Source organism: Ovis aries, chromosome 15 (assembly GCF_016772045.2).
Source record: "Ovis aries strain OAR_USU_Benz2616 breed Rambouillet chromosome 15, ARS-UI_Ramb_v3.0, whole genome shotgun sequence".
Lineage (NCBI taxonomy): Eukaryota > Metazoa > Chordata > Mammalia > Artiodactyla > Bovidae > Ovis > Ovis aries.
In genome coordinates this window covers 75,037,655-75,051,441 of record NC_056068.1, presented here as the reverse complement: position 1 = coordinate 75,051,441, position 13,787 = coordinate 75,037,655, and the positions used below count along the sequence as shown (strand labels likewise).

General features: G+C 34.4%; 1 protein-coding gene across 50 annotated transcripts in view; it reads left to right on the top strand.

Annotated features, from left to right (window-relative positions):
- The window catches only part of PHF21A (PHD finger protein 21A), a 193,845-nt gene that overhangs the window by 29,079 nt on the left and 150,979 nt on the right, over positions 1 to 13,787 (top strand). For 14 of the 50 annotated variants that reach the window (XM_042233445.1, XM_060399564.1, XM_060399557.1 and 11 more), the window contains 5 exons: positions 70 to 110; positions 1,457 to 1,568; positions 6,988 to 7,130; positions 10,914 to 10,946; positions 13,087 to 13,152. In XM_042233445.1, coding sequence (XP_042089379.1) covers positions 7,077 to 7,130; positions 10,914 to 10,946; positions 13,087 to 13,152 — 153 coding nt within the window. In that variant the 5' untranslated portion in view covers positions 70 to 110; positions 1,457 to 1,568; positions 6,988 to 7,076. Of the gene's footprint in view, positions 1 to 69; positions 111 to 1,441; positions 1,569 to 6,987; positions 7,131 to 10,270; positions 10,326 to 10,913; positions 10,947 to 13,065; positions 13,153 to 13,787 lie in introns of those variants that run through there. The other 36 variants (XM_042233444.1, XM_042233440.1, XM_042233415.1 and 33 more) reach the window with 7 other exon arrangements.

Here is a 13,787-nt window from a genome sequence, read left to right as displayed (position 1 = left end):
CAGCTTTTGATGACTTGTCATAAGTCTGTGTTTGTAGTCTAATTCCATTTTCCCCTTCTTCTCTCATAGGGAACAAGAGAACTGAAGGAGAGCCAGTTTCCCCAAAATTGGTAAGTACTTTTTTCAAGCAGGCACACTGTGCCTGATGCTCGTTGGATGATAACTCAAATATTCTTTTTTTGCAAAAAAGCTCTCTCCCAGAAATGAGAAAGGCTTCGCTGTTTGTACTGAGTGAACGTGAATTTTTGTCTAATTTCACATAACCATACCTCAGATTCATTTGTGTTTCTAATAATACTGCTAGGCTTGCATGTTCCTATATTCGATAACCTCTTAAAATGTAAAGGTCCCCTTTGCGGAAAATGTCCTTAATGCAGGGGTTAGGGCTGCAAATTCAGAAACCAGGAAATTCAAAAGTTAAGGTTCCCACTGTGTCTTGTATTACTTAATACACTGTTTAATTTGATGGCCTCAGTATATGTGCAAAAAGGCTAAGTTAATGTAGTTATGGGAACCTTGACTTTGAAATTTGGGGACTCTTAGCATTTATATTACTAAATTTAGTGTTGGATTGGCCTCATGTCTGATCCTACATTTTCAGTGTATGTTTTGTATAATTCTTGAAGAGGAAAAAGTTTTTAAAATGAGAGAAATGTAGCAGTGTGGGTCGAATAGGCAAACATATTTTTTCCATAGTATCAGTTTTAATGTCTACTTTAACAGCTTATAAATCATCACACTTAATAATTTATTTGAGTGTATAATTCAGATTACACAGGGCATTCCAGTGTCTAAAGACCAGACAGACATCAACCATATATTGACAGCAGGTATAATGATAAAAAATTAAATTCAAACAAGATAACTGAAATAGGGTAGTCCCCTATTGCAAGGTACTTTTTTTTTTTTTTAATTCTTTCTCTCAAATGGTAATTCATTTAGTGGGTGGAGTAGATATTTAGTTGAGGCTTCTTTCATAACTTAATGGTCATTGAGGTATCTCTTACCTTTTAGGTATTGAGCTTTGAACATGAAAGGGAAGCATTTGAACCAGTTAATCTTAGATTATACTACCTTTTTATCTACTTGCCTTTCTCATGGAACCATTAAAAATAAATAGTCAAGACCCCATAGCCATTTAGTTTGAGATGCAATGGAATCATACATTTCTTAAAGAAGAAGGAATGTTAAGGGCCTTCTCTTTGAACCGTTTACCAGGTGTGGCAGTTTCTTCTCTTATATCCCTGACATACTGTTATTCAGATATATCCCTGATGTATTAAATTCTACATTTTAAAGAATGTAGCTCATATTTCTGTAATGTGTTCTGAGGAACTGTAATTTCCACAGAAATTAATAAATATTATTGAGGTGGGGTGGTGGGGAAAATGTTCTGTGGTCAAATAATTTGGAAAATGCTGCTTTAAACAAAGTTAAACAGGTTTCTTTACTGCAGGACTTCTCAGAACCTTTAATATGCTAATGTGCATTGTGAATCTCCAAGAGGGGGATATGATATGCAGCATTCTTGAATACTTCTATTGACAGGGAGCCCACTACCTCATAAGGTAACCCATTCCTTTTTTGTACAGCTCTAATCCTTAGCTCTTCCTTAAATTGATCTGAAATCTCTCTCCCATAACTTCCACTTCTGTTAAGTACTTATTAGTTATACCAAGACCACTGTCTTCTCTTATGTTCTCCTTTGTGTAGTAAAATATTTATCATTAAAAAGCATTCTGGTGAATATGGCAACCATTTCTAAAATCTTGACCTCATTGTCACTATGCTCTTATACGACTCTTCTCTTCAGCCTCCTTCATTTTGAATTTCTGTGCATTTTTGAATTTGCTTCAGCGTTCTTGTTGTTGGGTATAGTTGGGAAGAGTTTAGTAGACATGCTTAATTTCTGTAAAGAAAAGTAGCAGATAGAAGAGTGTATGTGTGTCTGCCAGGCCTGGAGCCAGGAAGCTGAGGTAGAAACTGTGTCTTAGAATGAACACTGGCGGTAGGGAGTGGGGCCGGACACTCACTGCAGCAGATGTGTGCAGAAGAGGGGGCTGTGGGGAAACCCTGACTCGACCAAAAATACCACTCCCTTGTGCTGGAATGGTATGACTTGTGCAGGTATTCCTTTTTTCTTCTTCTTCTTCTTTTTAACAAGGATCTGGCCCCCTTCCACCCAAGAAACCAAAGGAAAGATACATATTTTTTACTCAAAGGCATTCATACTTTCAGATATCATTAATCGAATTGTGTGTGTGTGTGTGTGTGTGTGTGTGTGTAAATTCAGTGGTTAAGAAGCATCAGTCTTAACTAGCTCAGGTTTGTCAACACCTGTAATAGCAGTACTTGAGCATAGTAACCTTGCCAGATTCAAAATGTAGCCTCCAATATCAAGTTCTTTGTGAAGTAGCATTTCCTATTGACCTGTGGAGTGTTACCAAAGAAATACCAGATGAAAATAAGAAAATAAACATTATATATATTTTTTAATGTCATCTTATTGATTCATGTTAGTAAATGTTAGTTTTCATAAGTTATTAAATTTTTCACATTTGTGATCATTTTTAGCACTGTTAAAAGTTAAAGATACGTTTTATCTATTAGCATATTAGATACATAGTAATCAGTAAGTATTCAGTACAAATTGAAACCTGATATTTTAATAACGCTTCCCTGGTGCCTCAGTGGTAAAGAATCTGCCTGCAATGTGGGAGATCCAGGTTCTATCCCTGAGTTGCGAAGATCCCCTGGAGAAGGGAATGGCTACCCACTCCAGTATTCTTGCCTGGGGAATTCCGTGGACAGAGGAGCTATTTCCGTATTGTAGTAATTTAATTGTAGTATTTTAGTAATAAGCATGAGACAAGTAAGGATACATAGATCTACAAGACTCTACTTTTTCATATTTTAAAAAATTAATTAAGCATACTTGAAACACTATTTTGAGAGTATAGATCAAAAATGAAGTCTTACACCAAGTAGATACATGGTACAGAGAACCCTGAGCTGTTCATTTTTAAGGAATTCAGTCTGGGGGCACAATGTATTACAGACTTACTGTAGTTAAGTAAACTTGGTTGATGCAGTGAATTTTGATTGGGAAAAGATTTATATCAGTTCAAGAACAGAGCAGTAATTTTGGTAATAAATTCAGAGTTGTAGCATTAATGCTTTATTAGAATCATTATGAAAGATCTAGCAGTCACACATCTCCAAGCAGAACTGTAACCAGGAAAATGGTTAGAATCCCTTTCTTAGAGAAGTTGGAAATAAGAAAGCTTACATACTCTTTTCAGAAATATACTGTGTTGAGAAGTTTATACAAAAGTTTGTGTGTATGAGTTAAGTATGTTAAAAGAATAGAACTTTACAGATTACAAATGGCTTTTCATATAACTTCACCTAATTTAAACCTCATAATAGTTTTGTGAAACAGATGATTCTGTTCCCCTTTTTCTGATTTATAAGCAAACAAACCTAAAGCTGAGAGTGGTTACACAGTGAGTAAATGGAATCAGGTGTGGGTTTTTTTTTGAGACAGTGAATGTTCTTTTCAGACACTACATCTGCCCTTGTTTGTTTGTTTGTTTTTTCTTTTAGTGAGATTTGGTTATTTTGTCTGTTTGCTTGTTCATTTGGTTTGTGGAGTTTTTATTTAAGTGTTTTGTAATTTGAATGTGGGAGGCCATTAGGTGTCCCAGTGGTTTGACAAATCCAGTCTTGAATATAGTGAATGTTGGTATTTTGTGCTAAGCGCTTGCCTTCTCTGGTGGTAGTACTTAGAACTGATGGGCGGCAAAAGGCTCTGTACCTCAGTAAATTGTTTTGTAAGTCTCTCTATATTTACCTTGCAGAAGTAGATTTGTTATTTATAATTTATTAGAATTTGTCAAAATATGATAACTCATCTTTTTATAAGTTTTGCCTTCTTTGTAATGCTTTATATTACCTTCTGTATTACTTTAGAATACTAGAAACTGCCCCCAAATGGCCACCACATGGTGGCTGCATGCATCGTCTAAGCCTCCAAAGTATTTTTTAAAAGTATTCAACGTGTGCTTGCATTGTGTTTTGTAGGCTATGAATATATATGTATATAACTTGTTCTTTAGGCAGAAATCAGTCTTTTAAAAATGCAGAAAGAGGCTTCTGTGAAAAAGAAATAATATCAAATGAATCTTCTAATCCTTCATATATTTTTCTATAATAAGTCACTACCTTTTTTAACCCTTCAGTTTTATCTTGAAATAAAATGAGTAATTGGCCTTTAGAGTCCTTGCCGAATAAAATTTCTTGCCTTTGTGTGTTTCTAATAAGCAGACAACAGTCTGATGAAGGAAGTAAAAGCTGTCAGCTCCTCATTAACTTGAGTTGCAGGCGTCTTATCCTGTGAGGCACTCTTTGACATTTAGAACCTCCAGGTTAAACCCTGGCTTTACTTACTCTGTTCCTGAACGTTGTGTTTCGTCAGTATAAATTTTTCTGATGTTTTATCTAGCAATTCTAAGTTAATTTTTTGTTATATAAAAATAAGTACATATTTTCTATGGAAAATTTTGAGATTATTGATACCTTGAAAAGAAGAAAGTAAATAACCCTCAGTGCTACCACTCAGATATAACTAATAGCAAATTATAAAAGTGCCACCTGATGCAAATTCTAGACAGCTCAGAGTATTATTATTTTTACACGTCTTTGTCAGTTTGACAAAAATGTGTCTTAAGTTTACCTTTACATGACTCTCCTGAAAATAGATTTTTTTTCGTGTTGATCATTCTTATCTTCTTCTGTGAATTGCTTTTTCATAGCTTTTGAAAAATTAAATTTGTAATTAATCTGTACTCTATAACTGTACAAATTATGTTAACCCTTTGTTTGTGTATATTGTAAATTCTTCATGTTTTTATGTTCCTGTTTATTTCTAGAGCTTATGAATTGAGTTGAGCTATGATGTTATATGTAACTACTAGTAAAATAAAGTGTGGCTTTTCTGTCATTGAAAATACCCTTCAAGGTGATTTTAATTTAATGAAAATGGTAGGGAATCATTTTTGGACATGCTTTCTGATAGGCTTAAAACTAAGTACTGTTTTCAGGAAGACCTCTAATACTTAAGTCAGGAATTTGATTAGGGAGATTATTTTAACATTCAAAATTATAGTGAGTGCATAGTTTTAACATTTGCTTTAGTATGTAAACCTAAATGACAACAAAAACCTTGGTCTAAAACCAATAACTTAATGATTCTGATATTTATGTAGTTCCAACAATTTTAAAGATTTAATAAATATCTGGAAAACCTGGGTTTGTTCATCAATATCATCTTTTCCAAATTACCTCCCCTAAACATACTACCTTTATGAAAATTTTTGGTGGGCAATATCATTGTACAATAATATCGTTTTCTAGCCTCCACAAATGTAAGTTTGAAGGAATTTTACACTTTGGAAATGTACTGTTTTCGTAAAAAAAGCTTAGAGTATTTTGATATTACATAACATAGTATGTAAGCCCTAGGGGAGAGATTGCCAGTGATGTTTTAAGCCTAGTAAGATTAAACAAATATAATGAAGACTAATACTCACATGAATACAGCCTGAAGTTAATGACTTCATTATAGCTTTGTTAAATCAGGTTTTAAAGAAGTTTTAAGAAACCTTAGGTTGACTGTGGGGCTTCCCTGGTGGCTCAGGTGGTAAAGAATTTGCCTACAATGCAGGAGACCCAGGTTTGATCCCTGGGTTGAGATGATCCCCTGAAGAAGGGCATGGCTGTCCGCTCCAGTTTTCTTGCCTGGAGAATCCCATGGACAGCCTGGCGGGTTATAGTCCATAGAGTTCAAGAGTTGACATGACTGAGCGACTAACTCTTTCAAGTTAACTTTGAATTTTATCCATAGACAAATAGTTTTTAGAGGTTTAAAGATTATGAGTCTCATTGAATTAGCATAGGAGTAGCAGTTATTCTAACTTCTTAATTGCCCCCTTTCTCAGTTTGTAAAAATGCTGAAAAGCTGCTCTAACTACAAGTTATATATATATGTTTATTCAATTGAACTTTTACTTTGGGGAGAGTACCTGAAATCATGTCTAAGGCCACATTCAAGAAAAAAGAAAAGAAAGAAAAGTTAGCTATGGAGTTAATTTAAGTTGCAGTAGTGGTGAGCAGAGCAGAAGGTTCACGTTCACAAATCTAGACTTTTGGCTTTGTCTCCATGTGTAGTTATACATGGCCAAAGCCAAAGCTGGAGAAGAAGGTGGTGGTATAAAGGTGAAGAGTCTCTTCTGTTGTATAGACCCACCTCATCTGTTGTACACGATAGATTTATTTGTTAACATCTCTGTCATAACTTTGTGGAAAGCAGAGTTCCATTGTATGTGGTTAAGTATTAATTTGTTAAATGTAAACCTTTGTATCAGAATTTCCCCTATTACGAGTTTATTTTTTTAAATATTGTGGAAGTCCATCCAAGTGAGAGTGCTCTGGCCTTCTTTAACTTCCGAGAGATCCTGAGCTCTCCAGTTCACTCTGTGTGATAGTTAAAAATGTATGACCATGCTGTTGTGTGTCTCTTTCCAAGAACAGTGTGTCCTGGATGGCTGTCCTCTCCACCTCTTGTCTCCCGACCCATCTAGGACAAAAGTGGTCTTGTTCAGCTCTGTGTCCTCAGAAAGTAGTATCTTACATGGTGCTGAGCACGTAGTAAGTGCTTGGATGTTTTCATGACCAGATTAAACACTTTTTTTTTTTTTTTTTCATATCTTACTTATTTGAAGTGTTTTGTAGAGGAATGCTCACAGAATAAAACTCAGAAAGTTTTGGTACCAATTCATTACAAATCTACTCATTTTGGAAAGAAATCTGTTTGGGGATAGTTTGTTTAGTTGGCTAATTTTTTGCCTAATGTAATTTATTTTATCTAACATGTATGTTTCCTTTATAACCAGCATAATGATCCCAAACATTTTATGATCTCTACAGCTGCAGTGAGAAGAGGAGTTTGTTATTTTAAACAAAGGCTGAAGAAACTGTAGAATTAGCAGACATAGAAAAAGTGGAGAAGGTAGAGGATGGAGTTGCAGACTCTACAGGAGGCTCTTAAAGTGGAAATTCAGGTTCACCAGGTATGTTTCATTCATGGCTTCTCCCGCATCATGTTATTAAGTAACGGCTAAATTAGTAAACAACCTGCTGTCTCTGATTTTCAGTACAGTTTTTAATCATTTTTTCAGTCAGTTGTCCAAGAATCATGTTATTTGCCTTATAACACTACTCAACAAACTCATTGATAATATTTTTGAGAATTTTAAAAACACTGACTTCTAAGCAAAAGAACTAAAAATATTTTTTCCATATACTGAGTGTGTTAAAAACAAAACAAAACCCTTTTCCCCTGTTTTTTGGTTAATCTGAGGGACTTTGTTCATGTGACTTTCACTTGCATATTTTATTTATTTTTTAATTTTCAAAATTTATTTTATTCAAGTATAGTTGGTTTACAGTATTATGTTAATTTCTACTGTACAGCAAGATGATTCAGTTATACATATATACATTCTTTTTCATATTCTCTTCCATTATGGTTTATCACCAAATACTGAATATAATTCCCTGTGTTTGCTTACATATTTTAAAAAATAAGACATGTTTCAGTTGTCACATGTGATTTTTGGGCATATTCCTCCTCTCAGGAAATTTTGGGATGGCATAGTTAACATTCAGCTTTTGGTTCATCCTCACAAGATATGAACAAGTCCAAATAAGACTTTTTTTGAAAGGTTCATGAATAATTGAACTGAATCACAAAATTTAAAGAGTTCTTAAATATTATTTAGTTTCATATTTTTAATTCAAGCATACCAGTTTTATAAAAGTTATGAAAAAATTGGATGTTTATTGTTTTAAAATATGTTTTAAAATTACATTTATTGACTCAAAAGGAATAAAATATTCTTCTGAAGTTATCACTTAATATTCACATTATTTTCCTGTGTATTTAACTATTTTTAGCATACAATTAATAGCTTTTATATTCTTCCTTAACTGTTAATGCAGCACTTTGTATGGTAATAAACATTTATGTTTATCAACATTGGTTGGTAGTATTTTAACTTATATAGAATGTAATATATTTGATTAGAGTTACATTTAGAATCCTTTCCTATTAGAAAAAAATTTAAGTACTTACAGTAGGGACTTTGCTGGCAGTTCAGTGGTTAAGATTCTGCATTCCAATGCAGGGGACATGGGTTGGATCCCTGGTCTGGGAACTAAGATCCCACATGCTGTGACATACAGCCCTCCCCTAAAAAATAAGTATTAACAGGAAATACAAATGACATGCCTTGATGTAAATCTGATGCTGTTATTCTGATTGGGTACATGTTAACCTACATGATCATGAGAAATTCAGGGATGCCAGAAATGACGTCAGAGTAGGCACTGGCTATTAGGCCAAGGCCAAAGCCAGATTGTACATTTAACCAAATTTTGGGGCAGAAGCCAGCCCTTCATCATTTCCACTTAGGGAATGAAACTGGGGCTGAAAAGGAGCTTACTGGATAGAAACTGTGTTTATGAAGCTACCTAGTACTGCTGTGGTAGAAGTATAGTTTTGTTCTTATTGAACAGGGAAATGATTTAAAAAGTAGCGACATGCACATGGTTGATGTTGAATGAATGTTTAAAGAGTGATGGGCATCTCATCTTTCTTTGAGAAATTGCCTTTTTGAATATTCCTGTGTGGATTTGATGCAACTTATATTTAAACTTCTAGAGTATTTACTCTACATGTAACAGAGAATAGTATAAAGCAGAGATTAGCAAACTTTGTGCAAAGGGCCAGATGGTAAAGTATTTTACACTTTGGGAATCATTTATGGTCTCTGTCACAACTGCTTTTCTCTGATGCTGTATAGACAAAGCAGTCATAGACGGTATATAAGTGAATGGGTGTGGCTGTGTCCCAGTAGGAACAGGTGGTAAGCCAGATTTGCCTGTGGGTTGTAGTTTGCCAACCTTTGGCAAAAACTATATCTTCATGAAAAACTGCTGCATTCTTGAATTAGAAAGTAACAATTTTGATAACACACAATGTCACCTTAAAGTCATTGGGGATTTGAATGTTTGAATTGCCCAGCTTTTCTGTCCTGCCTGTAATGGTCTAAAATGAAGCTTGAGTGATTGTAGGTAGAAAAGTTGGCTTATTTATTTCCTCCGGAGGTGGAGACTGAGTTTGCTGGTCAGTTTTTAAATTCCAGTGTCATGGAGAAAAACTTTTTTCAGCTTTAAAAGACAGCTTTACTGTAGTACTCCAGTCTCAGGTACCAAATAAGAAAGGAAGACCAAGGGCTTTTTTTCATTGAAGAATGTGACTAGCCTTTAAGCTGCATTAGTAAAAATGTATATGTGTAAAACTTTGTATTTTTATATCCTTGAACTTTTGAAATGTATGTTATTACTATTTTGTAGATTAAGACCAGGATATAAAAGAGTTAACCACTGTCGTATTTGAAGTAGAGTATAGTAAAATATACCTTGTGTATTTGAAGGTCACATGGTTGGCAATCTCAGCTATCCCGACTGTGTCTTAGCACCTAATATAAGGCTTTTGACAAGCTAGAAGAAATGTCAAAAGTCACTCACCAAAGATTGTATGTTTTACTCAAGGGGGATTTCTTAGGATATTTGCTCATCTTAGAATTAGTTCATTGAGCATATCACAAAGCAGATCAGAAGTAGCAAATTTGAATTATGGCTCAGGGGCTCTTAGAGGGAGGCATAGTGATAGTAGCAATATTTGGTAGCTGCCTGTTTGACCTTAAGGAGTAGATGAAAAAACTGAAAGAACTCTTTAGAACATAGCAATTTGGGGTCTTTGTTTAAGGACCTTATTGTATTGTTTGCAGAATAGTGTATTGATTAATCATGCCTCTATCATTAAATATCATTAAATGCTGACTTTTTTTTACTTAATAAGGTGGATAAGTATATATTTTAGAAAGTTTTTATTTTATGACTTAAAAACTTCAAATGTGTCTTGTCACCCAAAGAGAGGCATAGATTTTTCAGTTATATGAAAAAAATCACTTGGAGAACAGCTTATTCCCAGATACTTTCAGGAATCAGTCTTCTGATATTCCTTTATGCTTCAATTTCTTCTCTCTATGGTTATTGTTACCTTTAGGCAGTGACGCTTTTAGAAGTTGGGTAGGTCAGTCGATCCATTTTCCTTTTTCATTTTTTGGACTTATGTTTTCCTTAGTTAAGGTCTTTCCATTCAGTATTCTGGTAGAACTCTCTTCACCCAGGAACCCCAGGTAGGTCGAATTTTGCATTACTGTTCTTCACTTCCTCGTTCTCAAGTACTAGCATTGCTCCACTGGGTACCTTCCCTCCCCGACAGAGGGGACAGTGGCAGAGTCACATCTGACACTAGGCTCCTTCTGTGAACCAAACCAACTGACTTGCCAAGTCTGTTTGCTGTATACAAACAGGTCTGTTTTTGTATGAGAGCAGCTTCTTCCCAGGCCTTACTTGGGACTCTAGACAAAATGACAACATTTTCAAGGGACATTTGACTTTTGAAGCATTCTGTTAGTTTAAATTGTCTTTTAAAAGCTCCTTTCCCCCATCCCATCTCCAGATTTGTTTAAAAGCAGGAAGCTCTTTATTTCAAATATAAAGCAATACTTTTTTTATTTTTAAATTATTAAGAGAGTGTTTCATTAATCTTTTACATGGATCACAGAAGCTTTTGGTCTGTTCTGATTATGGTATTGCTTGTTTTGTGTGTGTGTGTGTATGTCTGTGTGGATTTAAAACTTTAGATTTTGGGGGCCAAGCCTGCTTAGTGACATTGAGTTAATATGTAAGACTGATGGCTCTTTTTCTCTTTTTATTATCAGAAACTGGTTGCTCAAATGAAGCAGGATCCGCAGGTAAAATACTACTTTTATTCATTTAATTTTTAAAACAGTTTAAGATAAAGTTACTGTAAAATACTAAAATATAGATGTTTCTTAGGTTTTAAAAACTACTTCATCTCTATAGCAGTTTTTTTTTAGCACATTTGTCTTCATGTTTTAAGAATTAAGAAAAATCCAGTCATTCTGTTCTAATATAGCTATTATTTCATCTTTGTTACTGTTATTTTGCTTTTAAGTTAATTGCTTTGAGTATTTTGGGAAAAAATTGAGAGTTAATACGTATATTAAATACTTAGCTTAAATTTAGTTTCCACAAGCCCGCTTACTTGAAATCAGAGTTTGTGAAGCTTTCTCAAAATTATTGAACATAGCCCAGAACCATTTTTTACTTTCTTATAGTTTATAGTATAGAACATTTAAATGCTTAATCTCACTGTTTAGAGTAGAATTTTAGAATAATTTTTAGAAAGCATTAAAAAAATTCTTTTTGAAAGAGCCCTTAAGGAAGATTTTAAAGAACCTTGTGTTAATACAGTAATCCATCAAGTATTACATTTTCTTTAATGTCTCATAGGAATTTTTGGCTCAGGTATTTTATTCCCTATCCCTGAAGAGAAATTTTCCTAAAAACTTACCTTGTCTTTAATTACTGTTAATATATTTATTGTTCAGGCAGTGTCTTTTTTGCAGCAGTTAGATAGTGGACCATAAGAATGAGGTCAAAGTATCAGACATTCTCAAGATTTCTCCCTTGCATTTGTTTACTCATAATCTGTTCACAGAACACCTAGACTCACACACATTTTTTTTTTTAAGCTTGTTAAACACACCATACATGCCTCATTGTAAAGTTACGTAAAATAGATTCTTGGATTAAGGAATGGTGCTGAGGCAGATTGATTTTTGGAAGTGGGACATAGTATTCATTTCTACAGATTTAGCCCCTAGCAGCTTAACTATTGTATTTTTAACACAATCCATTGATTCTGAGCTGGCATTGATAGCCACTTAACTCCTGTTTGACAGCCCAACTTCTTTGAGAAGTTTCTCCATTTTAATTTTTAAAAATATACGATAGTTTAAATTAGGTTTAGGGAACCAAGTAGCAGTAGATCAGTCAATAGATTCTTTTATATTTAATATGGTAACCTGTATTATCAGCAACTGAAATATTATTAGAAAACTGTAGCATTTCTGACATAGCTGAGAGTTATATAACAGAGCAATCTTAATGTGGAGAATCTGAGGGGGCAGTGAGTTGCTGGACAGTCTTGTGAGTGATCTCATTAGAGAGGCCTTATATTACACACTGTCACAAAAAAGACCTCATGGAGTAAACATGAAGGGAGGATGTATGCTGCGACCCTGTCAGAAGATCAGGTAGAGTGAATTGAAAGAATTTCATGAGAAATGAAAAAGGAAAAGTAGTCTCTCTTTGGGGTGGTATTCAGTCTGCTAGTAAGTAGGCTATCTTGTTACATTAAGCTTTTGAAAACTTTAATTTTGGATTTTTCTCCCACGTGAGTAAAAGGCAAGCATGCTCAGTGTATCTCATTTAAAATAGTATTCTTTTTTGATTCCTAACATTTTAGAACTGAGAAGTTGCCCTGGTAGTCAGTATGTTAATTTGAATGATGTAGTGTTAAGGCAGTTGCAGCACTGACAGCTTTTCAAATCTAGGCTAAAATAACAAATGTACTCTACTAAATAAGGGAGAGGGCAAGCAGAGAAAAACTTCTTTTTATTGTTAATGCTATTAAGCATCCAGTTTGTTCATCCTTATAAATTCCATTTTTTTGCTTTTGTCTGATGAGTGGAACTTTAGGGTTTCTGTCAGCTGTTATTTATGAAGAATAGCTCTTTTAGTAGAAAGGAGTACTATTACACTACAAAGTGCTAAAATATAAAATATCTTTTAATTTAAAATAATCACAAAGGAATTTACCCCTGTCCTTGTGTTAGCAGCCTACATATAGGATCTGTGCACTAGGTGGTGGTAACATGACTGCAGGTTAATGCATGACAAATATGATTGGCTAAATGCTTTAAGGTTGCTTCATCATTTGTAATACAGTATGCATAAAGTCTCCTTGCTACTATCCTGTTAACAAATGAAATATCTTCCTCACAGATATTTTTTCTTTCCAATCAGAATGCTGATTTAAAGAAACAGCTTCATGAACTCCAAGCCAAAATCACAGCTTTGAGTGAGAAACAGGTAGGGGAGAAAGGGGGGGGTGCATATTTTTAACATTGTGTTCTAAAGATATGTCTGCTCGAGGCTTCTAGGAGAACTGCTATTTTTCTTCATGTGTGAAAATAAGTGTGGGCAGCCAGACTCAGTTTTAATTTTTTTTGAGCTCTGTTTATCTATTTTTATTTTCAGTTGAAATCAGTCTCTAGAGTATCCCATGAGTATATGTTAGTGGCAAATATCTAACAGCCGTGTGGCAAAGCTGCTGTTGACTGTGTTAATTAAGCTCCATAGTTAAGACGGGGGCAAAGAATGTTAGTGAGAGTGTGTGACAGAGAATCTTAAAGTTGCTGGATGTGCCTCGCTACCTGTATTAAAGGCTTGAGATGACATTTAACTTAACGTGGAGAGAATGTTTTAAGTAGATTGCTGTAAATGTAGCTCTCCCATTCTGATTATTGTCATTCCTTTATGTTAATCTTTATTAGATATTGACCTGCTATTATGTGAAAAGAAACTTTGGTGGAGGCTTGTTAGATATATTCTGTGTAGGACCAAAAAAAAAAGAACATCTTGCATTCTTCCCCAAGTACATCTAGCAAGTGTTCTTTGGAATTTCTTGTAGAGTGACCTCCACTTCACCAATTCATGCAGCTCCT